This window comes from Callorhinchus milii, unplaced genomic scaffold, assembly GCF_018977255.1.
Source record: "Callorhinchus milii isolate IMCB2004 unplaced genomic scaffold, IMCB_Cmil_1.0 Scaffold2, whole genome shotgun sequence".
NCBI classification, from domain to species: domain Eukaryota; kingdom Metazoa; phylum Chordata; class Chondrichthyes; order Chimaeriformes; family Callorhinchidae; genus Callorhinchus; species Callorhinchus milii.
The window spans coordinates 71,022,694-71,049,533 of NW_024704743.1; the positions used below are offsets into that span (position 1 = coordinate 71,022,694).

Consider the following 26,840-nt stretch of genomic DNA (forward strand, 5'->3'; position numbering starts at 1 on the left):
CGTCAGGAAGACGTCCCAAAGCGCTGAATGGTCAGGTGTTGGGGCCCGAGCAGACATTTTCCCTCATCCTAATAAACAGTTGCATACTCAACTGTTGTAATAAACCTTGCATTTCATGCAATGCTAATTTAACATCGGCAAGATGTCTCAAAATGCTGCACAGATTTTACTGTGAAGTACCGTGACTGTGTAGTTGTAGCCAAATGCAGCAGCCAATTTTTATTTAGCTGTGTCCCACAAATAGGCATGAAGTGAATGATTTTTTTTCTTGGGGATTCTTGGCCAGGATACCAGGAGAAACTTCCTTTTCTTTTTGTCGTGTCATGGGATCCTTAAAATTCACCTGTTACTTTCACTTCAAAAGCTTATCTCAGTTTGGCACCTACGCCATTTATGTTATCATAAATCCAGTGGAAATTAAATCCTCAGGTGCTGTTACAGAATATAGCACAAACACTGCCATAAGAGCATAGATTTTATTGCAGCTTCTAATCTTGTAGCACTGGCTACATGAGGGCAGGCGGTTGATTAAAAAGCGTTATAAAGTATAATTGACATGCAAATGAATCACAACATACAATTTGTTCTTGGAAGTGATGATTCACATGCATAAATCACATTGTCAACAATCCTTGCTGCCTTGCTATGATTAATGTAAACTAGCCGGCTCTTATCTTTCTGTCAGTTAATCTTAGTGCAACTATTTGTCACTTAACATGACTGTTTCTAGAGCCTTGTATTTGCAGGGAGGTAAATTAATGAATTTTGCAGGTTGATGAAAATATGTTGTTAAGAATTTGTACACGATAAAAAAAATTATTACAGTGGGATTAATTATGATGAAAGCTGATACTTCACCTGCAGATATTATTTTTTTAAAAACTGTTTTAGTTAACAGCTTGTGCCAAATATCATTTTCTCTACTGTAATTTGTTTACAGATCTGAAAACAATGAGTGAACGTATTAAGAATCGGTATTATGTGACTAAAAAGCTATTCATGGCTGACATGCAGCGCATCTTCACCAATTGTCGAGAATACAATCCTCCAGAGAGTGAATACTTCAAGTGTGCCAACATACTGGAGAAATTCTTTTACAGTAAAATTAAAGAGGCTGGATTAATAGACAAGTGAAGGGCTAAGTAAATAATTTTTTTTCAGAGGGGTGTACTGTGACCAGACCACGTTCGTCAAGTGCACGGTGCAGACTAAATATCAATGATGCCTTACCAGTAGCTCCAGAAACCAGCTATTGTTGACATCAAAATAAATTCTTCATGCAGCCAGTTGCAATCTGCAGGCAGACTGATCAGCTTTACTGTGTCAGGAATGGAAAATATAAGTCCAATCTACATAATGCAATTAGTAATAAAAAAAGCAAATATGTTTTATGTATGGAAATTATTTTTTAACATAAATTGCTGAGAATATGGGTTGATATTTAGTGTCCATACCCTTGAGAAAATTCACTTTCCAGAACATGAAATGTTCTCCCTTTGTAGATAGACAGTACTTAGTCTGTTTCCAATGTCTGAGTCCTATATCCAGACTCCACCCCCCACCCCCCGTTTCTTCCAGGATTGGGGAAGGTGGCATCAGGAATATTCTGCAAAGCAGCAACTAGAACTTTCATTGCTCTAATAAGGATTTTTACCAAGTATCTTGACCTCAGAGAGGATCAGTTTATAAACTAGATTAACCAGAAGCCCTTTTCTTCTGGTTATTATTTCATACTATTTTACAAAGGGAGAAGGCAAGTGTTACTTAAATAATAATTTAACAATCTGTGCGAACATTATATTTTATTGGCAATCTAGTCAGTATATCAATCACATTATGGGAGTGCAGAAGAGGCTGTCTTAGAGGTCCAGATTTATGCCATGAGTGCTTATATTGGGAATATTCTTGGGAAGCAGTGCTCTACTTATAATGTAACCATGATACAAGCTGAGTGTGCTTTAGAAATCTATGATTGGAGATGCATGCACCTATTATAGTTCAGTGTGGTGTAGTGCAATTATTATGAGTGCTTGCCATGCCTTGCTACAACCGTGTGGCTTTTGGCTTGAGAGCAAGGCATGCAAACTGTAAGACAGAAAATTGATGCCAGAGATTATGACAGATGTATATTTTTAAGTCCTTCATGACAAACTGCTAGTCAAGTGTCATTTTCTAGCCTGCATTCTCTCTGTGTATCTCTGCTGATTTAATTTGGTATCTTTACTGGACAGGAAATGGCAATAGGAACAACATCAGTGCCCAGCCTCAAACATTAAAGGACAATGTATACCTCCAAGGCTTTGAATAAAAAAACATAGGCAGAAAAGAAAGATTACCTATCTTATAGGGTCTTCAATCTTTAACCTTTCTCAGTGTGTAGAGAAGTAAAGGCCACTAGTACCAAAACTGAATTGTCGGCTTGAATGAACATTACAACAAAACCCTATCCCAATAGACAGGGTGAACATGTTTTCGGTATGGATGTGAATGGTATCAATTATTTTGAGAAATGAATAAAATAAACAATGTACACATTAAGAAATATCTCAAATGGTGACATGCATCTATGGAATGTATGCAGCTTGTTACAGTACACTTCATCAAGTAACCCATCGTTTTTTTAAAAGGGCAGTTTTTGAAAGCACTTTGGTAAAGTATGACAGTAAAATGTTAGAACTTGGTGTTGATTCACAATCTTTACTATTTCCTATGCAGCACAAGTTAGCATGGTTTGAATTCATTACCATACATCCATTTGCAATGCAATAATGTGCAACACTCTAAATATGATGGATCGTGAGAGGACTTTAGAATATTGTAAGAATGTTTTATTAAGTCTTGTTTGAGACAACTGTGCTCTGGCAACCTATTCTTAAAATAGAAGGGTGAATGTTCTTAATTATTAAAATGCATTCATTACAAGGTATAAGTATTTTGTTACTTGTGAAATGCATCCAATGTGCCATTAGGTCAATTGTCTTAAGCATTTTACTGTTTAATTTGGAGTGGCATTGAGTACAGTACTTAAAACAAACTGTATGATGAGATTTCAGCTGATAGAAATAGTAAAGTGTTTTAAGTTGTAGTGTTGCCTGATGTTGGTGCACTTTATGGTGTGTAATCACTACCAGTCATCTGAATGCTAGCCTGAACTGGTCAGAAATAGTGGTGTAATTCAGGCTGTTTTAATATCAAAGCTTTTATCTGCTAGTAAAAAATATTAAGTTAAAATGTGTATTGTGACTTTTAAAACGTATGTCTTTTATTAAAATAAGTTCAGTAGTGCAAAATTAGAATGTAATAAAGTGACTAACTTATTAAGATATTTTCTAAATTGTCCAATTACCATTTTTTATTTTTTAGAAAAAATAGATTTTGTGCAATATTGTAAACTTTACCTTTGTGGTTTTGTAAACCTTTTTGTATTCACTACACATGGAGAAGTCAAATGTTCTTTTGTAAAATTAATATATTGTACTAAGATAGAAAATAAATGGTAATTTTCAAAAGATTCAATTGAAGTATTTCTATAAGTGCTAAAGTTTCTGCAAAAAATTTAAAGCTTTTTTTTGCCTGTAGTTTCCCCCCTCCTTAATGAGGGGAACATCATTTGCAGATATTAAATGTTGTGCTTACTGCTGGAACATATCTTATTCCACTTAATTGACTGAAGGGGGAATAATAATCTTTGCATTTGATACAGCACCTTATCACATCTTCAAGACATCTCAAAGTGATTCACAGAATATACTGAAAAGTGAATTGAACTATATATTTTGTGGGTGCAACAGGGCAGCCAATTACGCATAGCAGGGTCCCACAACAGTCATGGATTGAGTGACCAATTTATTTTTTTAAAGGAATTATTATCCCCAGAAAAGTGATGCCCCTAACAACCAGGTTCCTACTTTACAGCTAGGTAAACAGAGGTGTGTGGACTAAGGAAACTTGCCCAAGTTTTCGCCTCGCCGGGAATTAGACCCAGGTCTCTCACTTGCGAGGCGAGTGCTGAGCTACAGGACTCCTACAAATACATAAGTCTACAATGCAAGTTTCAGTCAAAATTCATGTATACAATTATGCACATAACCCAACAAAAATAACTCATCAAACTTTAAATTTAGACATACCTATATGGATCCTATGTCAGGGTAAACAATGCTAAATTTCAATGTATTTCAGAATTCTTCCATCACTCCATGGAGAAAGCCAGCCTCTCGAAAGCACTGCCTAACAGTTCTCCTTGTTCTGAACTCTTAAGCATGGAGCTGAGGGGTTTTCTCCAGTTCATTTGTGAAGTCCAAGATCAAGCATTGAAGTGGATTAGTGGTACACGGGAAGCAGCTCCAGTCCACACTAACCTGTTGCTGAGCACCCTTGTGGCCAGAACTTCACTATAGGCATGTCGATTTGCCAAAGCCCCTCACATAAGACTTGGATAAACCAGCTGCTACTCAAGGTCTGCACCTGCAACTAATGGAACCATCTCTCAATGGGTACCTGTGGGCAGAATAGTGAGGATGGTGATCCACCTAGAGAACTTAAACCTGCACTTGAGAGATGACATATGACAAACTGGTGACTATCCTGTTGGAGGATGATAGGTAAGGTAAGCAGGATTTCTTTGCCAATGAACCACCTCCAAGGCACTCTGCTTAGCAAAAGAATGTCAGAATAGTTAATCCTCTTTGGCAGTCTGGTTCCTCAGCCAGGCAGATAATAATCCTTGCATTTGATACAGCCCTTTATCATGTCTGAGACACCTTAAAGCATTTCACAGTATATATACACTGTAAAGTGAATTGACTATATTTTCTGGGCGAAATCCAGACCCACAGTACTCTCGTCCTGCTAATAGAAAACCCAGCTTGATTGATTGGCAGGACTTGGGAGGGGATTCTTCCCACCACTGGACAAGCAATGGAAAGCATGCTTGCAATTGCAGTTTCAGCTGCTTAAACTATAAAAATACCCCCACACACAATCAAGAGTCCCTAATTTGCCAATATTCACCTAATTATTTGTGCACATTCTATTCCAGATACAGGGAAATATCCATGTACAAGTGGAACTATGTCTGGTATGTATACTCTTAAGTGTGGTAATAGGTTTCTCTTCACACATCAGACAACCAAATAATTATAATATAAAATATAAATATGTCAAACAACTAAATAATACATATAAACTATTTTTAAAAATATGCATTCCGTGAATTTTAAAATTTCATTTTTTGCTTGTAAATCCTTGGACTGACCGAACAAAACAATCCCCGAAAATGAAAAGCATAACCCATCCCATGTTAATAAGTTACTGCATTGGGTAGACAATGTTGGACTTGTATATTTAAAAACAATCTTCCATTGACAGTCAAATTTTATTTTAACATGAGTTTCTGATCTTTTACAATCTGCTACAGTTAAAATATTGGGTAAACAAGCAGCAGACGCAACTTCAATAAAAGGGCATCAATTCACCTTCTGATTTCCTTTACATGATTTCTAAGCTAAATTAGAAATAATTGTTACAAACACTACAGTATCTAAAAGTTTCAGTAAAAAGGTTTTGCTATGTTAATAACAGTTAATTGAACAATAGTGAAAATTGTTTTAATCCAATAGCTTCTAAAATACTTGAAAACAATGAAAACCAGCTAATATACAAAGATGTAAATATCTTATCAAAAAAATAACATTAATACACAGTAAGTTTGATCTTAAATTAAGGAAATCATGATATACAGTTTGAGTTATGATATTATCGGCAGCCAACAAATGCTTCATTATATCGGTTAAGCGGAGATTTCTTTTTTCCAGATTTCCGGCAAGATGCAACATCCTTCTTCAGTTTGAATACTGGCGAGTTCAAAAACTCAGTGTCAGTGAACCTATCTCCTCTACGCAATTTCCTGTTGAGAAAATTATTAGAATTCTCTGTTAACACTTAATAGTGATGAATATTTCACCCCTTTTTTAGGACACAACCACTTGACAGCATTTGTTAAAAAATAGGATAGAGGGCTAAGATGAAAATTAGATAAACTAGTTATAGCTGTTCGTTAAGCTTCAGCACTCTCAGCCCAGATCCTCAGAATTAAAATGATAATTTGGTACTAATCATCAGCCTTCAATAAGGATAATAAATGTAGGAAGTTTTTTTTAAAAATAGTCTCAAATACGTTCATTTGATAATGGAATTAAAAACAATATCACACTAAATTTGAGCAATGGATGCAGACAGTGGGTGCCAAGTGTTGCATCCCATCACTCACCTTGTTGAACCAAATGCATTAGCCAAGGACAACCAGGTTGCAGGAATCAAAGTACATTGTGACTTTTGAACTCAGTCTAGACCGACAGTGTTGGGGGAGTGTTGCTTTGTTCGAAATGCCATCATTTGGATGAGATGTTAATATCTAAGCGAACCTCGCAGTCCATGTGTTTACAGCAGTGTCAAGCAAACAGTCATGAACAATTTTATTTGATGGATTGCTGGCCAGGACATTGCATATGAAGGCCAAAAGATATTGCAAGAAAGAGGAAGACTTCACCTTTTGAAGTGATATCCCATTTTATAATAATAATCCTTGCATTTGATAAAGCACCATATCACATCTTCAAAACATCTCAAAGTGCTTCACAGAATATAGTGTAAAGTGAATTCACTATATTTTGTGGACGAAATGCAGCAGCCATTTGCGCACAGCAATGTTTTAATATCAATGCTTTGTTGATGAAACCTGCCTACCTAGCCTAGCAGGTGGCCTCATGAGGAACCCTGCATGTGTTCAAACAATGTAAACAAAGTTAGCTCTGATAAAAGAAGATGCATTCCACTATCCAATCTTTCCAATGCAATATTTTTCCTTGAGCAATTTTTGTTAAACAGATGAAAAAAATCTTATTTAACTGTAGGTTGAACAGATGATTTTTTTCCGTATCATATTCACTTGAAAATCTCAATAGTTTTTCTACTTCCTCTATATATGTTCAACTTACGCATTAAGATTTGGCTCCTTATAATTCACAGACACGGTGCACCTGCGCTTAGAAACATCTGCCACAGGATCAGCCCATTTTTCACCCAATATAGGAGAATAAATCATCCTCATTTTCTGGTTTTCAACAGGTGTGAACGAAAAATTGGTGATATCACTCAGACTGAAGCGAGGGGTGTCCAGCTCATTTCCTGTTTTCATGAAGAAAATTAAGGGGACAATCAGCAGAAAATTTACCACAAAACTCAAAACTAAAATATAGCTCCCAATTACACAACCCCTTTTCAATATGATTACACCTGAGAAAATTAATAACCAATTTGATTTTTAATACTGCTCTCAATCGCCTTTAGCTGTAGTTTAGCATTTGCTGGAATATTCAGAAACACAAACATATCAAGTGGAAATTCATTAAGAGTGGTGATTGCATTCAATGCTTTTTCCCTCACCAGTAAACTGCCTGTAGTATTAGTGAGTTTTTTTGTTCACCATTAGTGTCAAATAAGTGGTGGGCCTGGAGTTAAACTAAAACCAGTCAGCTGCCATTACATACAGTACTAAGCATCACTGTACAATGGCATCACATACTTCTGCGCAAACACTACCAATGTTTCAACAAGTAATGTAATGTTAATGTACCAGATGTGATTGAAAAGTAGAACATGATGTCCTTACCTGTTGTTTTAAGGGCTTGTTTATTCTTCACTTTCTCATTACTTCTTGCATTTTCTCTACCTTGGTCTTTGTGAGGTAACAAGGCTGTCTCAGGCATCAGTTCACAATTTTTAAATTTCTGTATACTTCTACTTTTAACACAAGAAGTTCCTTCCGCATCATAAATTGGCGCTATTTCTAATAGAATATTCTTTCCAGCAGATTTGGAATTTTCAACTTCATTGGCTTTGTCTATTAAACATACACAAAATACAATGTTTTAGTGTTATTTTTAAATTAAAATATAAAGCTTCAAAAAAAAAGCAAACAATAATACAAATACTGTTTGGTGTAGATTTTAGTCAAACAAGACTTGCTACTCATTCACGCCAATGAGAACATTAGAAACATAGCAAATAATCATTGGGACAAAAGTAGTGAAAGACACGTATCATGGCTTCAAAAAGCATTAAAGGTCTTTTCCAAGTTAAAATGCGGTTTTATCATCAATGTACAAGTTGCTTAAAATCCATACTACATTAACACTAGAACTAATCTATGACTATTACTCCTACTTCACTATTTAAGGCAGTAAATCACATTGAATAGAAGACTGAGGGGATAAACATGCTTTCAGCCACTGTGCTCCGAAATTCTGGAACACTCCTCCTCTATCCCTCAGTTTTGCCCTTTCCTTCCCCATCAGACCTTCCTCTAAAACTGTGCCTACGGTCACCTCCCTCTGGCTAAGCGACATGCTCCGCCACTGTCAAGTGCTGTGGGACATTACCCAGCGTGAGGGACACTATATAAATGGAAGTTGTTGACTTGTGCCCAGGCAGAGCACCGGTTTTATTGGGATATAGAAAGGAGAAGAATATTCTTAAGTATACAGATCAGATCAAACAAGGTTGATTTTCCACTGAATTTTGGGAAGTACTGCAATATTCTAGAAGTATCTCAAGAAGCCCTGCCATGGAATCCAGAACTTGTGCCCTGAGCCCCCTGACTTGACTCTCAATGGGATTTTTTAATGGTAGCTAGAGTTCTAGGTTTTTGCTGCTTGGTCACAAACTGGGCTGTATAATTTCCCGCAGAAATACATTACAATCACAGCTGTAAGATTCCATGATTCTATAATAGCATTAGTTGCTGGAAAGATTTGGTATAGGAACACTAGTGTTTGAAGATTAATTGAAGAGCCACCTATTTTAAAATAACCTCAACTAAAAACACAAATTCTAACATAATTATTTGGAGCTGAAGCGAGAGGAAAAAAAACAAGCTCTAAAGAAGTTCCAGAATGAGTCAGTCTGAAATAAACCTGTAGCAGTACAAGGATTCAGTTCATCTCACCATTATATTGAAGATACTTGGTGCTTTGAAAACTTCAATATTTTAAGTCTGAGAAGATGATATAATTTGCTAATGTACACATACAACTATAAAATTTGATTAAACTATACTCACCATTCTTTGGTAGTTTCAGAGGCTCAGAAGTCTTAATTCCACTTTGAACCATTTCCCCTTCGCTAATACATTGAGGTCCTTTTTCATGGGAGTGCCTTCGCTGTAATATTACTGTGGTCCTTTTTGACCTCCGTCTTGCTGGAAAAGCTGCTGTCTCTTCACTACCCTGACTATTCCTGGATCTTTTCCTGCGTTTTTCAGCAGGAGGAAGGTAAGGACTATCATCTTCATCTAAATCATTAAATGAGCTATTCTCCGAACTAGTACTTTCTTTAGTATTCTCTATATTCCCATTCGTTTGCTCTTTCTGACGGAAAGGTGTAAGATGAATACTTTCTTCACAATCAAAATCATAAGCATTACTAATATTAAGATTAAGAGACTTTCGTTCTTTGGCTATACTTTTTTTACTTTGACTTCGATCTCTACTGCTGGATCTTGTTCTACGTCTCGTGGGTTCCCAAGGTTTCTTTAATGGCATACTTCTATTTCCCTCATTTAACTTTCCCTTTCTCCCTCGTTCCACTTCCAATCGAACATCAACTTTTTCTGAAACAGGTTTCATCTTCTGCACATTTTCAAAATTTACTATTTCAGTGTTTCTTGCATTGACGACGAGCTTAGTTTTGACTCTCTCAAGTTCCAAATTGTTCGTAATTTGTATCTGCTCCATGTTAATGTTTGACGCATTGTTTCCTTCACTGCAATTTTCAGATTCAGGTGAACTTTCCACAGTGTCCAAATGAATTGCTGACTTTTGCTCTTTGAGACCTTCCTCAATTATTGATGGAATTTCTGAATAATCATTAAAGCTATTGAAAGAATTGAAGGTGTCAATCTGACCACAGAATGATGTATGTTTCCTTCCACAACGTCGCCTAATTGAAACTCCTTTTGGCAAAGAAACCACTCCCTCACATGTAGCATCATCAAATGTAGCTGCTGATGTTTCATCAGAGACTTCACTGTGGTATAATGTTGATCGTCTCCCTTTTTGAAAACAGAAAACATCGACATTTAATCTCGATATTTACCCATTTCTTATTCTGTGTTTACAGTGTATGCTAAATCGTGGGGTTGAAATCAACAACGTTGGTTACTAATCCTGGAAGTCAGTGGTCAGACAGGGATCTGTATTGATCAAGGATGAAGGGGCAGAATATTGGCACCCTGCTCACTATCAATTTACCTCCTCAAATTTGAGGTTGAAGAAATATAATAACTGGGGTCCTAAGATCTATCAAAATACAGAATTTGGAGGCAATTCCTGAAAACCCTAGAGTTAAATAAGAACAGGCTTCCCAAGATAAAAATAAAGCAAAAGGGAGATTTACGGGTGATTATCATTGGTATGGAAGGAACTTATCCACCAGGATGGAGTTCCAGAAAGCGTCAGGGCAGGGGACAAGGAGCAGGCCAGTGCTCGCTGAGCTGCAAGGTTGGTAATGTTTTAGTTGGTCACAGAAATAGGAAGAAGCAAGACAGTGGAGGGGTTTTAAAAGTGAGGATGAGCATCATGAACTTGATCCTCTGGGAGAGGGGAGCCAGTGAAGTTGAGCGAACATGGTGGTGATCAGCTCATGAAGCTTAGTGCAGGAGAGGACATTAGCTGTGGAGTTCTGAATAATTTGCAGGTTGTGGAAGGAACAGTTGGAAAATCCAGCGAGCAGAAAGTTAGTATAGTCAAGCCTGGATGTGGTGAAAGCATAGATGATGATCTATGTGGCCTGTAGGGAGAGGTAGTGGTGGGGACGGGCAATGTCATGGAGGAAGGTAGAATGGATAATGGCATGGATGTGGGATTTAAAAGACAGTTTAGGGTCGAACAAAACACCAAGGTCCCATACTGACTCGGTGGACCTTGCATAGTGATGCTGTCAAGACTGAGCTGAGGAGGCGCTGACGGTAGCCAAGCAGGAGGGTCTTGGTTTGTTGGCTCTCATCCGGGACTTATGTCTGACAGACAATCCGCCAGGACAGCTGTGGTCCCAGAGTCAAGAATGGAGGCAGAGAGAGAGTTGGGCGTCATCCACATACATTTAATGTAGTAAAAAAAACTATTTGCTGATCTTATTAGTGAGCTTCCTCTGTACCTTCCTTCTCTTTCAAAACAATATTTTATCCCTGAATATAGAAAATTTACCTTTGGATTTCTTTAATGCAGATCGAGTTTGCTTTTCATTAGGCAGCAACACTTCATTTGTCATAGTTGTCTCAGCATCTTCAGATAGTTGATTTTTGTCCGTTTTTGAATTCTTAATTGGAACTCCTTTGGCCTGGTCCCTAAGAAAATAATGCATATTGTAAGTATGTAAATATTGCAAACATTAACTGTGTTGCTCAACACATTCTTCATTGAACAATTATAGCAAACAAATGAGGTCAATGAGACAGGAAAGTCTGACGAATGCAGAGAACTGATGATGGTTAACCAGACCACCCCAAAATTTCTTCCCCCACCACCCCAAAATCAGTCAGGTATTAACCACATGGAAACCAATCGCCAAGCCAAGCTTAAGTCCTGGAGTCCTGTGGAGTCCTGTAGCTCAGTGGTTAGAGCACTCGCTTTGCAAGTGAGAGACCTGAGTTCAATTCCAGGCAGGGCGAAACCTTGGGCAAGTTTCCTTACTCCACACACCTAATAATAATCCCTCCAAAAAACCAAAAACAATAATTAAATTGGTCATTTTCAATCTACGACTGTTTGTGGGACATTGCTGTGCGCAATTGGCTGCCGCGTTCGCCCACAAATATACAGTCAATTCACTTTGTGTTCTGTGAAGCGCTTTGGGACGTCCTCCCGACGTGAAAAGCGCTATATCAAATGCAAGGATTATTATTATTATTATTAAGAGTATCCAAACTAAACCAGAGTTCCATGTATGCATGGAAATTTTCATTTGTCTGGAATTACGTGCTCTCTTCCCCCAAAGAGATGTGCCCTGCTTACCTGACACCAGAATATACCAGGAGTGAAATACAACTTACAATTACATTGTATCACACCAGGATGACTTAAAGTGCTTTTGACAGTTGGCTGGACACCCAAGGCCAAAAGGTCTGGGGAGGGTGGGAAGAGAAATGAAAGGAACAAGGATGAATGAAAGTAGCATCCAAGAGGCAAGTCTTCTCCTCCAACTCTAAAGCACGGTGATGGGTTTCTGCATGTGTCAGACACCCGGCTGACCAAAATAAGTCTTCTCCACAAGAAGGTGCAGATTATTCAGAACTCTGCAGCTGATATCCTCTCCTGCACCAAACTCTGGGAACCGATCACCGGGTAAGGATAGGGGTAATCAGCTCACGAGCTTGGTGCGGGAGAGGACACGGGCGACAAGAGTTTTGAATAATCTGCAGCTTGTGGAGGTAAGAGTCGGGAAGTCTTCCAAGCAGGAAGAAAGCATAACAAGATATCGAGGTTCCGCACCAGCTCCATGATCATCCGAGCAAGTCGACACAGTCAGGGCGTGAAGCGAGAAGACACTGGTTGCCAGGGACAGCCCAGCCTTGTTGACAATAAATTGAAGGAGCTAGAACTCATCCAGAACTTGATGTCTGACAGGAAATCAGTCAGAACAGCAGTAGTACTGTAGTTGAGGGGAGAGACAGAGTTGTGTGTCCTCTACGTGCATGTAGAAGTGGATCCCATATCTGCAGATGATGTCAGCAAATGGGAAAGGATAGATGATGAAACGGAGGCCCAAAGATAGAGCGACAATCAACGATGCATGTGACTACACAAGAGTGGGAGAAGCCATAGGAAGAGATGCCGGGATAGATAGGATTGAAACAAAAACAGAACCGTGAATGTGGAACAATGAGAACTGATGACGGAGAATTATGGGGTGAGCAACTGTGTTGAAAGCGGTAGAGGTCAAGTAGTTCGAGAAGGCAGAGCACCCTGGTTGCAGATGGCGAGAAGGTCATTGAGAACCTTGACCAGGACAGTTTCAGTGCTGTGGGTGGAAGCATTGGAGAGGCTAATGCAGGGTGCGCCGGCATAGTAAAGAACAAGTTGGGAGGCAAAGACTCGTTCTAGCACCTTGGAGAGGAACATCAGGCTGAAGGTGGGCCGGCACATTTGATACAGCGCTTTCACGCCAGAAGGATGTCTCACGGAGCTTCACAAGATTTGATTAGAAATTTAATAGTAATGACTGTGTATTTTGTAGGTGAACATTGGCAGCCATGAAGTGAATCACCAATTTTATTTCAACCTCATCCAACCACACCTCTGTACAGCACACCAAGACGTTGTCCTGCATTAAGGGTGCTATATAAATTCAAGTTGTTATTGTTATTTGAGGGAATTGTTGGCCAGGACCTCGGGAGATATCTTTCGGATTTTTAATTTTCACCTGAACAGGTAGTTTAATGCGAAGGATTTAATAATCATCCTTGCATTTGATATAGCACCTTATCACTTCTTCGAGGCGTCTCAAAGCACTTCACAGAATATACTGTAAAGTGAATTCACTATACTTTGTGGGCGAAACTCAGCAATCAATTACGCACAGCAGTGTCCCACAAACAGTTGTGGATAGAAGTGATTTTTTTTTTTAAAAAAAAGGAATTATTACCCCCGGAAAAGGGATTCACCAATCGACTAACAACCGGGTTCCTACCGACTGCTAGGCAAACAGAGGCATGTGGAGTATGGAAACTTGCCCAACATTTCGCCCTACTAGGAATCGAACCCAAGTCTCTCGCTTGCAAGCCGAGTGTTCTAACCACTAAGCTACAGGACTCCACTGCCCCCTCCAACAACGGCGGATGCCCCCCTCCAACAACGGCGGATGCCCCCCTCCAACAACGGCGGATGCCCCCCTCCAACAACGGCGGATGCCCCCCTCCAACAACGGCGGATGCCCCCCTCCAACAACGGCGGATGCCCCCCTCCAACAACGGCGGATGCCCCCTCCAACAACGGCGGATGCCCCCTCCAACAACGGCGGATGCCCCCCTCCAACAACGGCGGATGCCCCCCTCCAACAACGGCGGATGCCCCCCTCCAACAACGGCGGATGCCCCCCTCCACAACGGCGGATGCCCCCCTCCAACAACGGCGGATGCCCCCCTCCAACAACGGCGGATGCCCCCCTCCAACAACGGCGGATGCCCCCCTCCAACAACGGCGGATGCCCCCTCCAACAACGGCGGATGCCCCCCTCCAACAACGGCGGATGCCCCCCTCCAACAACGGCGGATGCCCCCCTCCAACAACGGCGGATGCCCCCCTCCAACAACGGCGGATGCCCCCCTCCAACAACGGCGGATGCCCCCCTCCAACAACGGCGGATGCCCCCTCCAACAACGGCGGATGCCCCCTCCAACAACGGCGGATGCCCCCTCCAACAACGGCGGATGCCCCCCTCCAACAACGGCGGATGCCCCCCTCCAACAACGGCGGATGCCCCCCTCCAACAACGGCGGATGCCCCCCTCCAACAACGGCGGATGCCCCCCTCCAACAACGGCGGATGCCCCCCTCCAACAACGGAGGATGCCCCCCTCCAACAACGGAGGATGCCCCCAGCACTATACTGCAGCATCAGTCCAGACTATACGAGTTGTCAGTTTTTGAAATCATAATTGAACTATAGGAATTCAAAGTCCCAAAGTGGGGCTTGAACCCCACAATGCTGAATCAGAGGCAAGAATGCTACCAACTGAGCCGACTGACGCAATATGCCATGTTCGCCAAAGAACAGTCACTCCACTTTATAGCATGTTCTGTGACGTGTATCGAATGTCCTCCTGACGTGAAAAGCTCTATGCCAAAGGCAAGGGATATTTATTATCATGTTAAACAGAAGTTAGCATGAAAGTAGGCCATTCGGCCCAATTAACCCACGTTGGTGTTTATACTCCACATGATCACCCAACAATTTGGGCACATCCACACTGTATTTAAGAGTCAGCTTAGACTACTGAGTTCAAAGTCACAACTTGGAGCTCAAACTCACAGCTTTCATACTTGGAGGCGAGAGTGCAACCAAACAGAGATGGTCTTAATGACTCGCGACAATGCTTTCAGGGGCAAGATATGTGGTTTTAGCTGATTATCTCCAGCTATACCCTAACACCAACACTCTGGCTTTTCCTCCAGTGTGTGCACATTTCATTCCAGACCAATAAAATTTCCATGCATACATCAAGTGCTATACATATGTGGATACTCCTAAGTATGATGGGTTTCCACATATGTCAAACACCCTCCAAAAAAACTGAATTTGAACATGTACTCACGTAACTGGGGACTCCATTAAAGAACTTTCTGGTAAATCAGGTAATAAATCATCCTCTTCAAAGTCATTTTCAAATGATCCTACTGGTCTCAAGTTCTGTAGCAAAGGGGAAAAAAAACACCATTCGAGGATTGGAACTGATTTTTATGCTATTTACCTCCTCCCACTCACTCCAACCATATAACTTTCAACTAGAATACAATGCAGGTTACATTTATATACTGCCTTTCATGTCAGAATGTCATCTCAAAGGGCAGTACACAGTTGGTTGGGCACCAAAGCTGGGGAGTAGGAGCTAAAGAAAAAGTAACAGGAGAATGGAAAGATGCCTGAAAGCGCAGCGAAAAGCAGTGGAATGGAAAGTGGAGAGGAATGGAGCCAGTCGGAAGGACTCCGGAGTAGAGTTTCAGAGACCAGAGGAAGAATAGCTGTAAGCTTGTCCACCAATGATGGGATGGGGAACATGAAGTAGACTAGTGTTCGTTGAGCAATGGCAGTGGTGAAGTCTGTAGAGTTGTAAGAGGTTCAGAGATGGAACTGGTTTGCAGACGGATTGGAACACAAGGTTAAGGATCTTGGATTTGATCTTAGGGGGATGGGGAGTCAAGCAAGAATGGGGCTGATCAGGATCCGGAAGCCTGGTGTGGTAAATATTATTGAAAGCACAAGGTAGGTCTAGGGATGGACCTTGAATGAAGTGAGGGAGTATGTCGGAGGGACTCCAGGATGGAGTTCCAGAGAGCAGGGGCAGGAGAACAGTGGGCAGAGAACATAAAGTAGCTTGTGTTTTCTGAGCAAAAGAAGTAGCTAAAATCAAAAAAAGGACCAAATCTAAGCTCAAACTCCTCTGGGTCAAATCTGGTGTAATGCTCTTCAAAATCAAATCCAAAGAATGGTTTCCTCACAATCTATTTTGCAAATGCAACATACATATTAAAATACTAATCTTTGCATGATATAGCAGCTTTCATTTCTGGAAATCTCAGAACACTTCACAGGGTTTACTCTAACTGTATTTAGTAGGCAAACACAACAGCCAATTTGTCCTCAGCATTGTCTCACAAATAGTCACGGATTGAATGATCAATTTTTTATCTCGAGGATAAAATTGGGAGAATGTCTCATCCAAAGGATGGCATTTCTGACAATGCTGTACTCCTCCCCACCACCTGCATTGCATTGGAGCTCAAGCCTTGACTATGAGTTCAAAGTAACAACATGGGAATTGAATCCACTACAATCTGACTCAAAGTCAAGTGTGCTATCAACTAAATTAGGCTGCAACAAGACCAAAACCTTGAATCAGTTACTGATATTTATCTATTACCCATGCTACAAAGTGGTTTGACGTGGACACTGGGAAAGAACAAGGTCTAGTTCAGCTGTATTTCCAATGAATAATTACTCCCTGACCTGCTCCACAAAGCATAGTGACTTGATTGAGGTACCAGTGATCAAAGGAGAAAAAAAAAGTAGCAGGTAGCCATGAACCCTTAAGTGTACATTAGGAGCTTCACAAAAGAAGGTTCTGATCATGCATTAGTGTGACTCAGTTGGTAGCATTCAATCAGAAGGCTGTGGGTTCAAGCAACCATTTGAATTTATATATTCTGGGCTGACACACCAATGCAATGCTGGAGTTGCAGTGAGTTTTTGGAAATGCCATCCTTTGGATCACACTGAAAAAAACAAGATACCAACTGCCTGTTCAGGTGGTTTGGGATTGGGCACTCACTTCATGGCTGTTTGCGGATCATTGCTGTGTACAAAATTGGCTGCCACGTTTGCCTACAAATAGTATCACTACACTTACATAGTACATCTTATGAAGAGCTTAATTTCTTACAAAGGCAGAAGATATTCATCATATAATTCACGATGGTGCCGCCATATGAATATAAATATTACGATTTGCAATCCTTTCCAACTTAAAAAAAATCTTACTACATTGAACGAACACAACTCTTGCATAGGCCCAAGAAGATCCGCAGCATGTATCAGGTTGTTAGTTACTTTAGAGATGATCTTTTTCAAAGTAGATAGTCTGGTCTGAAATAAAAACACAAATTACAGCGTTAACCTTATTCTTGGAGTGGCTACATTTTGCACATTACAAAATAAATAAGATTACAAATGAAAGTACAACGTACATTCTTTAATATGCAATTATTAAGATAGAACTCATGCAAGCTTCCTTTTTAAAGACATCCTCCCAGGAAAAATGGAAATAAGACAAAAACTGAAATAGGGCAATGAAGAATGACCCATTCAAACAGGTTTAATTCACAACCTAAGCCTGGATTCACTTTCTTTGCTCAGAAAACAATTCGACCTTTCAAAGCTGCTGACGGTTCAGCCAGCTTGGCTCATCTATAGGACTTGGACGGACAGACCAGTTACTGGGGCAGGGATTCTTCCCACTCAACTCAGTTAACCCTGTAAACCAAAGCTGGACACTAACTGGCAAACCATGTGGTTTTAGCTGGTTAGACTCCAGCAGTACCCCAACAATAATCACCACTACTAACAAGAACAACTTGTATTTACATAGCACCCTTCACTAGGGGTAGCTTAACAGTGGCAGAGACTGATGCCAAGCCGAGGGTGGGAGGCAGGAGGGGACCGTAAGCATAGTCGGAAGAAGGCCTTCAGCCTTCATCTGAAAAAGGGGAAAGGCTCGAGTAAGGAGTGGTTAGAGAGGTGTAAGCAAAGCTGATTTGCAACAACGCGTTCCAGAACTTTGACAAGTTAGAAATGGGCCACTAGTATGTCAGGTTAGAGGATGGGCTTTTTAAGGGGAGCGATGAGAGGGTGTGCATTCCATTATAATACATGGGAATTTCCACGTGTAGATAGAATACATGGAATTCTGTTAGGTTTGGGATAGGTTAAGCATTAGAGATGTTTTTCACATGGGTCAAGAGACCTGGCTGACCAAAAAATTAATACGATTGCAAGAGCCAAGGGGTGTTTGAATTCTAAACAGTTGACTAAACGTTACTGAAAAATAACAGTAATTTATCTTGTATAGTTTCTCCGATTTCACTTTTGCCCTGTTAAGTCTTTCCACATTCCAAATTTCTAAACCTACTATGATTGAAACTTAATTTTACACGTTATAATTGTTTAAGACATTTGCTGTCAAGTCACAAAGGATTTTGCTCATGTACCTCAACTTGCTCTGGAAGATGTTCAAGTTTCCTTCTTAGCATAAAAATGTGGAACATCATTGACTGCCGCTCTCTTTTCATGGACAATATCACATCTTGTGCCTCTCTCAGCTTCTCCTTTTCTGCCGCTAAAGACAGTGCTAGGTCTTGGTTGTTTTCTTGGATATATTTTATCAAGGAGCTTTTATCTGTAGTTTTTTTAAAAAAGTTAGTAAAGTAAAATAAGAACATGAAAAATTGTAGCTCCTCAGAAATAATAACAAATCTTACTTAGTATATTGTTTTTAACTCTTGAAGTCTTGCTTTGCTTAGCCCTGACAACTTTAGCCAAATTCAGATTTCGTTTCTCCTTCATTCGCTCCTTGATAGCTTCCAGGCTGTCCTGGAAAGACTTCTTTTGAACCCTTTCATTGACCATTTTCAGTTGTCAGCCCCCAACACCTGTCAAAAGAAAATGTTTTCAACAAATGATCATAGGGGTCAAAACAAAGCAACATAATCCACAAGTTAAGATCTTCATTCTCCAAATACATTAATGTATTCCACAAGTGATAGAGACTAGGTCCATCTAGATTCAGGCTGTTAAGAAATTAAAGGAATGCCTCTTTTATTAAGTTCTCATGGTACTATAAATTACCCACATAATACCCTACAAACTTCTGTGCATTTCAGGTGCAGCTGCCCTACACTTAACTTACCTATGACAAGACCAATAGAAAAGTGTGGAAATATTTGCCAAAAATTACTGACCATTTGACAAATTTTGCAGAAAATTCTGAGAAACTTTGCAAAGGGTTGATTGGTGCTATTTAGAGACACATTTTATGAAACAACCCAAATTAAAATTATAGACATTTTCCTGAACATGTAGTTATGTTTAAAATGCTAAAAATGTTAATAATAATCTTGCATTTGATGTAACGCCTTACCACGGTTGAGACATCTCAAAGCATTTCACATAATATATTGTAAAGTGAATTGACTGTATATTTTGTGAGCGAATAGTTCAGCACTTAGCAAGAATTCGTCACAGCTCATTTTAGGCTGACAACTGGGCAAAGCTGATTTCCCGCTCGTGCTTCTGCGATCCCAATACTTTCACGACCGGAGCCACTCCATTCACAGTAGCAACATCAAGCAAATACTACCAAGCTATTCACTCTCAACACCCAGAGTTAATATTAATAATAAACCTTGCATTTGGTATAGCGCCTTATCGCATCATTGAGACATCTCAAAGCATGTCACAGAATATACTGTAAAGTGTAGTGACTGTATTTTGTGGGCAAAACGTGGCAGCCAATTGCGCACAGCAACATTCCACAAGCAATCGTGGATTGGGTGACCACATTACTATTATTTTTGAGAGATTATTACTCCTGGAAAGTGATCCACGAATCAAGCGGATTCCTACTTACCACTAGGTAAACAGAGGCGTGTATGTGGATTACGGAAACTTGCCTAAGGTTCACCCTGCCCGGGAATCAAACCCAAACCCTCTTGTTGGTAAGGCGAGTGCTCTAATCACGACCCTATGGGACTCTACTCTTAATATACTCATGCGCACAGACACACATTTTCAACTCAGTTCAGAGGAAGTCTCAAAGCTTGAGAAAATCACAGGATTTTCAGTAATGTGTAGTGACTGTATTTGTAGGCGAAGATGGTATCCCATATGGTATCTCATATAGCAAAGTGCCACAAACAACTATGAATGACCAATTTTACCCTGGGGGATTGTTGTCTGAAGACACTGAGAAACTACCTTCTCAAATAGTGACTTGGGATCTCTAACATATACCCGAGCAGGCAGACCGGACTTGGTTTAAGTGTCTCATGCAAAAACAGAACCTTCAACAATGCAACACACCCCCAGGACTGTGTTTTTTTATTAAGGTCGGTGTCTGGCACATGTGGAAACCAATAATCATGCTTAAGAGTATCCAAACCAAAGTGAGTTCTGTTCATCTGTGATGGATTAGCAATGAAATGGAACACAATGGTAAACCCACAGCTTGGACACATATCTCTTCCCATTGAGCGATGGTTCCACTAGTTGGAGGTGCAGAGCTTGAGCAGCATCTTCTTACTTTTCTGCAAACCAATGTACAAATGCATGTTCACAAACTCAGACTCCAGGCAACAGTCACCCCCTGGCAGCTGTCACCCCCAAGCCTCAGACATCCACCTTCAGCATGGTGCGAAGACTTTTTCGGGGCAGCTTGTGACATGGTAACAACCTTGATGTTCAAGATCGACCCAATGTTTCATTAATTTAATTAAGCTGAACACTGTGAAGCTTGCCTCTAGCCTGCTCAGCAGTAGGCTGGAGCCCTCCCTCAAAACAGCACTACATTGTGTGTCAGCCTACTAAATTAAACCAATTAAACTAAACAGGCTATTAAACTATCTGACTTCCAAGTCCCAACTTGAAGATTGAACTCAGTCTTCTTACTCAAAAGGTGAGAACATTACGAATCAAGTCAAACTGACCCCTTTGGTCAGAAAAAATAAACAACTGTAGGTGGTCATCTAACTGAATGAGGAGAGCGTTGGGAGAGTATGAGGAAACAGCAGTGAATTGAGATTTGGGTGGCTGAGAACTGTGCAGAGACCACCAACACCATGCTTAAAAGTAAACAAAGCCACTTACACATAGAAATTACCGTGTCTGGAATGCACTCTCTCCTTAGAGGGATACACCCTGCCTATTCTGCATACTTAATTCTGGAAAGTATTAGATGCTGGTTTGCAAGAGCCAATGTTTTGGCACCTCACAGTGTACATTGCAACACTGCTGGAATTTAACCAGGTCATACAAAATTCTGCCGCCCGCAATCTTACCCGCACCAAACTCCGCTCCCCAATTACCCGAGTCCTTGCCAGACTGCACTGGCTGCCTGTCCCAGAAAGGATTGACTTCAAGATCATCACCCTTGTCTTCAAATCCCTCCACTCCTTTGCACCCCCCCACCTCTCTGACCTCCTCTATCCTCACAACAGTGCCCGTTGCCTTCGCTCCACCATCGGTGGCCTTGACTTCAGCCACTATGCCCCGAGGCTCTGGAACACCCTTCACACTTTCAGGTCTCGGCTGAAGACCTTTCTTTTTGACTGCGCCTTTGGTCATCTTCCTTCCCCCTCCCCCTGGCTCGGCCCCGGGATCCGTTACTGTGAAGCACTGTGAGACGCCATCTGGCGTGGAAGGCGCTATATAAATCCAAGTTGTTGTTGACCAGTTAAAACCACCTATCCTTGCCATTGAAAGCACTGTCTGGCACGCTTCTTGCTACTTGTCCAGGTAGGACCACAATTAGGGCTTCAGCATACAGGGTTAGCAGGAGCTGAGTGTGAAGAATTCCTGCCCCCAGTCTGCCCACCCAGGTGCTGCCAATAATGGCCGGTCTGACACCAGCAGTGCCTTGGGAGTACCGTGGACACCAGAACAGTGACCACCACAGAATGACTCCATTTTAACATTCTATTGCCAAGCACATCACCTTGGAGCCCGTTCAGCTCCATGGAGACTGCACTTACCTCCCCAAACATAGTTACTAGTTCGTCACTTGACATCCAACAAGCACAGGTTTGAGCCACTAGGCAAATGGTAGGTGCCTGCAAGTTTCCTAGTGAGCAGCACGGCTCAGCATGAAATGGATGAGAACATTGCCACCATCTTTCTGCCCACAGCCCTACCAATTCAGCGTTGGTCCCACCAGTTAGATATGGAACCTGAGCAGCGGCTGCTTACCTCTGCATTACAATCAAGGTGGATTCCTGCACATACGAATACAGGTTCATGAACAGAGTTGGTCATTCACTTCATGGCTGTTTGTAGAACACTGTGGTGCACAAATTGACTGTCATGTTCGCCTAAAAAATAGTCACTATGGATGGCATCCTGGAGGAGCAAACGACACAAAGTAAAGGGCCAAATAGCGTTGTATATTTCTATGGTTCAATTTTGATTATACATCTCTTCCCTAGTAATTTGCACAATATTGCCAGTAATGAATTTGCTTTTCTGTATCACTCTTCACATTAAAAACATTTCAAAGCAACTCATAAATTGAGAATGCCTGAAATTACACCTCACCTCAGCCTACTAGACCTTGTGATCTAAACAATTTAAGATTACACAGCACGATGGACAACTTTTAAACTTAGATGTTTTTAAAGAAAGCAGAAAAAAAATTTGAATCAGAAAAATCCAAACTAAGTCTGAATTTAAGAAGTTTCTAGAATTCAGCACAAACTTTAAGCCCCATGTCAGGACTTTGAGCTCATGTAGTCCAGGCTGATGTGCTGCACTGTCAGAGGTGCTATCCATCAGATAAAATATTGAACCATCTGCTTGTTCAGGTAGATGTTAAAAATCCTGTGGCACTATTCAAAAAGAGAAACAAATTTCTCTGTGTTCTGGAAAACCAGCACCCAAGGAGGCCAGATACTCTCACATCCTGCACTTTCTGCACAAAATGGGCATCAAATCTCCCTCCATTATGCTAATTGATCGTGGTCCTAATGTCTCAGCAGACCAAAAGTCCACTCCACTTTAGGCCTCTTTCCCCCTCTCCCCTCGTAAAACTGGTCATTGACTGCATGGCGGTTTGTGGGACATTGCTGTGCGCAACCTTTTTGTGGGGGGCGGGGTTAGTCAGAAGAGTGTCTGACATATGCAGAAACCCATCACCATAATAAAAGAGTATCCAAACCAAGCTGAGAATTCCACGCCTTCCACCTACACGTGCACACTGAGGCTGACAATAAGAGCTCCTAGTCTCAATGTGTGTCTCGAACTTACAACCTGCTGACTCAAAGGCAAGAGTGCTACCAATTATTTTTGGTCAGTTGGATGTCTGTTACATACAGAAACCCAGCACCATGTTTAAGTATATCCAACCCAAACTGAGAATTCCATGCACCCCAACTACACACACTACACATGGAAATCCCAGAGATAGATTTTTAGAATGGAATGCACACTCTCTCCCTTGAGGACACATCCTGCTCACCTAATCTCGGAAAGCATTAGGCGCAGGTTGGCTTGAGCCAAAACTTGGGGTTCCCAGTGTGTGTATTAGGGTACTGCTGGAGTATAACCAGCTAAAACCACATAACTTGCCAGTGATATTACTGCCTGGCAAGCCTTCCCGATGCTTGACCAGCTAGGGCCATCCTAACTGTTAGGGTTTTGGCTTGCCGAGACCGTCACAGAGGATTGGCTCAATTTCACCAGATGTCACCTTGGAGCCAGTTCAGGTCCAAGGAAACCCTCACTTATCACCCCCCCCCCAAGAGTATAGTCACTAGTTAGTGCGGGTTTGAGCCCTTAATAGGTGGATGATAAGTACCAGGAACTCCCTGCAAGCTTCACGGTGGGCAACACAGCTCAGCATTAACTCCTGTAGCTCAGTGGCTAGAGTACTCTCCTCGCAAGCGATAGACCTGGGTTCGATTCCTTACAGGGCGAAACAATGGGCAAGTTTCCTTACTCCACACGCCTCTGTTTACGTAGCAGTAAGTAGGAACCTGGTTATTAGTCGATTAGCGAATCGCTTTTCCCGGGTAATAATTCCTTTAAAAATAATTGGTCACTTCAATCCATGACTGTTTGTGGGACACGGCTGAGCACACTTGGCTGCCACATTTCACCCACAATATATACAGTCAATTCACTTTGCAGTATATTCTGCAAAGCGTTTTGGGACGTCTTGAAGACGTGATACGGTGCTATATCAAATGCAAGGATTATTATTTATTATTATGAAATGCACAACAGCATTGCCGCCATCTTCCTGCCCACAGCTCAGGCACATGTCCCTTCCCATTGAAGGATGGTTCCACCAATTGGAGGTGCAGAGTTTAAGCAGCAGCTGTTTGCCTCTTGCAGGCCAATCAAGGTGGACTCCAGGCGCTGGACATACAAATGTGTTTTTCACAAACTCAGACTCCAGGTAAAGCCTTCCAACAGCTATCGCCCCAAGCCTCAGTTTCCTCATCAGGTATCTGGCAGACATCGGTCTTCAGCGCAGTGAGAGGACCTTTACAGGTCAGATTGTGACCTGCCACATACCTCTAATGCGCAAATTGGTTGCCATTTTCACCTAAAAAAAGTCACTACACTTGCAGTATATCCAGTGAAGTGCGTTGAGACAATCACCTGAGGTGAAAGGTACTGTACCAAATGCAAGGAGTATTACTATCAATATTTTAAAGCAAAGCGATCTCACGGGTTAACAATAGGTACAATTGCTGGCCTGGGATTAATTAGAAATGAATAAATGTGAGTGCGCATGTGGACAAACAGGGCCAACCCCCTGAGCCGCATATAAACACTCTTCAACCCCGGCAGCAACTCAGTCCCCACACCAGGCCCGGGCTGAGTGACCCTGATATCAGTCGGGAGGAGAGGCACAGCTGTCAGCTTCCCCCCCACGGGCCGCCCCCCCACGGGCCGCTTCATCTCGTTACGTAAGTGCTCGTCGCCTCTCCCGCCCCCATCTCAGGCCGCTCGGCGCTTTTGTTCACCTCCAGCGTCCGCCCTCTCAACCCTCCCAGGCCCGACTGGTTGGCGCAGGGGGGGCGGCCTCTTTTCTGCTCTCCGGGCCTCGCTTTGGAGGCTCGTTACCTGACTGATGTCGGAAAGGGTTTTTTCCTGCAGCTTCTCCCGCATCGGCCGCGCTGCTTCCACTGGTTTGACAGTTCCCCACGCTCCTCCGAGTGCTTCTCGAGGCCGCGACCCCCCCTCCTTCGTCACCGTGTCTCGAGCCCAGGCCGTTACCCCCCCCCTCCTTCGTCACCGTGTCTCGAGCCCAGGCCGTTACCCCCTCTCCTCGTCACCGTGTCTCGAGCCCAGGCCGTTACCCCCCTCTCCTCGTCACCGTGTCTCGAGCCCAGGCGGTTACCCCCCTCTCCTCGTCACCGTGTCTCGAGCCCAGGCCGTTACCCCCCTCTCCTCGTCACCGTGTCTCGAGCCCAGGCCGTTACCCCCCCTCCTCGTCACCGTGTCTCGAGCCCAGGCGGTTACCCCCCTCTCCTCGTCACCGTGTCTCGAGCCCAGGCCGTTACCCCCCTCTCCTCGTCACAGACAGAACCCAAACAGCAATTCAAACCCCGCCACCGCCGATTCGATTGGTTGTACGGAGTGCGGCACGTGACACGACGACTCGTCGGTGACGTCTGCGCTCGCTCTCGGAGCCGCGGGGGGGGGGCGTGAGACATGACGTCATCACCCGATGATAACAACAACAAAATACAACAAGATACAAGATGGCTGGCGTTCGTCAACCGCCTGTCACGTCGGGAAGACGTCCCAAGGCGCTGGACAGTCAAGCGTTTCGGATGGCAACAACTTGTATTTATATAACGCCTTATATATGATATATATATGTCAAAATTATGTACAATAAATATATAATAATCCTTACATTAGTCTCAAAGCTCTTCATAGCATTTAACAACAACAACAACAACTTGCGTTCCTCTCGCCTGCCGAGTGGGGGAGCAGACGGGGGGAGACCTGCAGAGCTAGGCTCGGGGTGACGGGGACACCAGTGTGGAGGCCGGAGGGGGACGTGCTGAGGCAATGGTGGTAGCAAGGGCAGAGTGGATCCTCTGGATTTTGGACTCAAGGATTATCATCTCACATTTGGAGTTAGGGTGGGGGGGGGCTCCATGCGAAGACCCTCCCCCTTCGACCGTGCCTTTGGTCATCCTTCTTCTCCTCCTGCACTGCACCCTCCCAGATCCCGACCCCAGCTCCGGTCTAAAACACCGATTCCCCAGCGTCTCGGAACATCCTCCAGTCACGAAAGGCACTTTACAGATGTAATTTTGTTGTTGCTGTTGGATTAGAAGGATGATTGGCTGAGGCGAGGGTGGAGCAGTTGATTTGGATGTGGTTCATTATTAAAATTATTATTATTATTAAAAATGTGTATTATTATTATTATTATTTATTCAGCCAAATCTATATGACTTGTGATTCAGCTATCAAAATTTGCCTTTCCAAGTTTCTCTGACTTACTACTACCAGCTCATTTCCCATTTTACTGAACACTTTATACATACAGTATTTGCCACAAAGTGAAAATTATGTTTAGGATACAAGAACATTTTAAATAATTGGAAAAAGTAAATTGCCGAATCCTACCTAATCCTTTCATGTCGGGGCGTCTTCCTGACCTGAAACGTGCAATACAAATGTAATTTTGTATCATATCATAATCCATATGTAAGTCTCATGCTTTATTACTTGCATTTTTTCAGGTAAAGAAATAAAAGTTTCAAAGCTTTTTAC

General features: G+C 42.0%; 2 protein-coding genes across 5 annotated transcripts in view; one reads left to right on the top strand and one right to left on the bottom strand.

Annotated features, from left to right (window-relative positions):
• Positions 1-3,499, top strand: part of kat2b (K(lysine) acetyltransferase 2B) — a 33,376-nt gene extending 29,877 nt beyond the window's left edge. The window contains exon 19 of the mRNA XM_042346983.1: positions 941-3,499. Coding sequence (XP_042202917.1) covers positions 941-1,134 — 194 coding nt within the window. The 3' untranslated portion in view covers positions 1,135-3,499. The remainder of the gene's footprint in view (positions 1-940) is intronic.
• Positions 3,500-5,361: 1,862 nt separating this feature from the next.
• On the bottom strand, positions 5,362-25,671 carry sgo1 (shugoshin 1). Of its 4 annotated transcripts, none has more exons than XM_007897573.2 (10): positions 25,170-25,671; positions 18,809-18,979; positions 18,539-18,726; positions 17,316-17,417; positions 15,370-15,464; positions 11,265-11,404; positions 9,122-10,111; positions 7,673-7,903; positions 6,999-7,188; positions 5,362-5,908 (listed from the first exon to the last, which is right to left on the bottom strand). In XM_007897573.2, the coding sequence occupies exons 2-10, from the start codon at positions 18,954-18,956 to the stop codon at positions 5,758-5,760; spliced, it is 2,235 nt and encodes a 744-aa protein (XP_007895764.1). In that variant the 5' UTR covers positions 18,957-18,979; positions 25,170-25,671; the 3' UTR covers positions 5,362-5,757. The 4 variants fall into 4 exon arrangements, with proteins under 4 accessions (XP_007895764.1, XP_007895762.1, XP_007895763.1 ...); XM_007897571.2 differs by having other exon boundaries at positions 17,313-17,417; XM_007897572.2 differs by lacking the exon at positions 25,170-25,671 and adding an exon at positions 25,070-25,112 and having other exon boundaries at positions 17,313-17,417.
• Positions 25,672-26,840: the final 1,169 nt, after the last annotated feature.

What these genes read in the sequence shown, in the direction of transcription:
- sgo1 (XM_007897571.2), bottom strand. Translation starts at nt 18,956, where the DNA reads ATGGTCAATGAAAGGGTTCAAAAGAAGTCTTTCCAGGACAGCCTGGAA. An exon ending in AGTTAAAAACAATATACTAA is followed by an intron (nt 18,727 to 18,808) that starts GTAAGATTTGTT and finishes AAAAAACTACAG; the next exon opens with ATAAAAGCTCCTTGATAAAA. An exon ending in TGCATTAAAGAAATCCAAAG is followed by an intron (nt 10,112 to 11,264) that starts GTAAATTTTCTA and finishes GTTTTCAAAAAG; the next exon opens with GGAGACGATCAACATTATAC.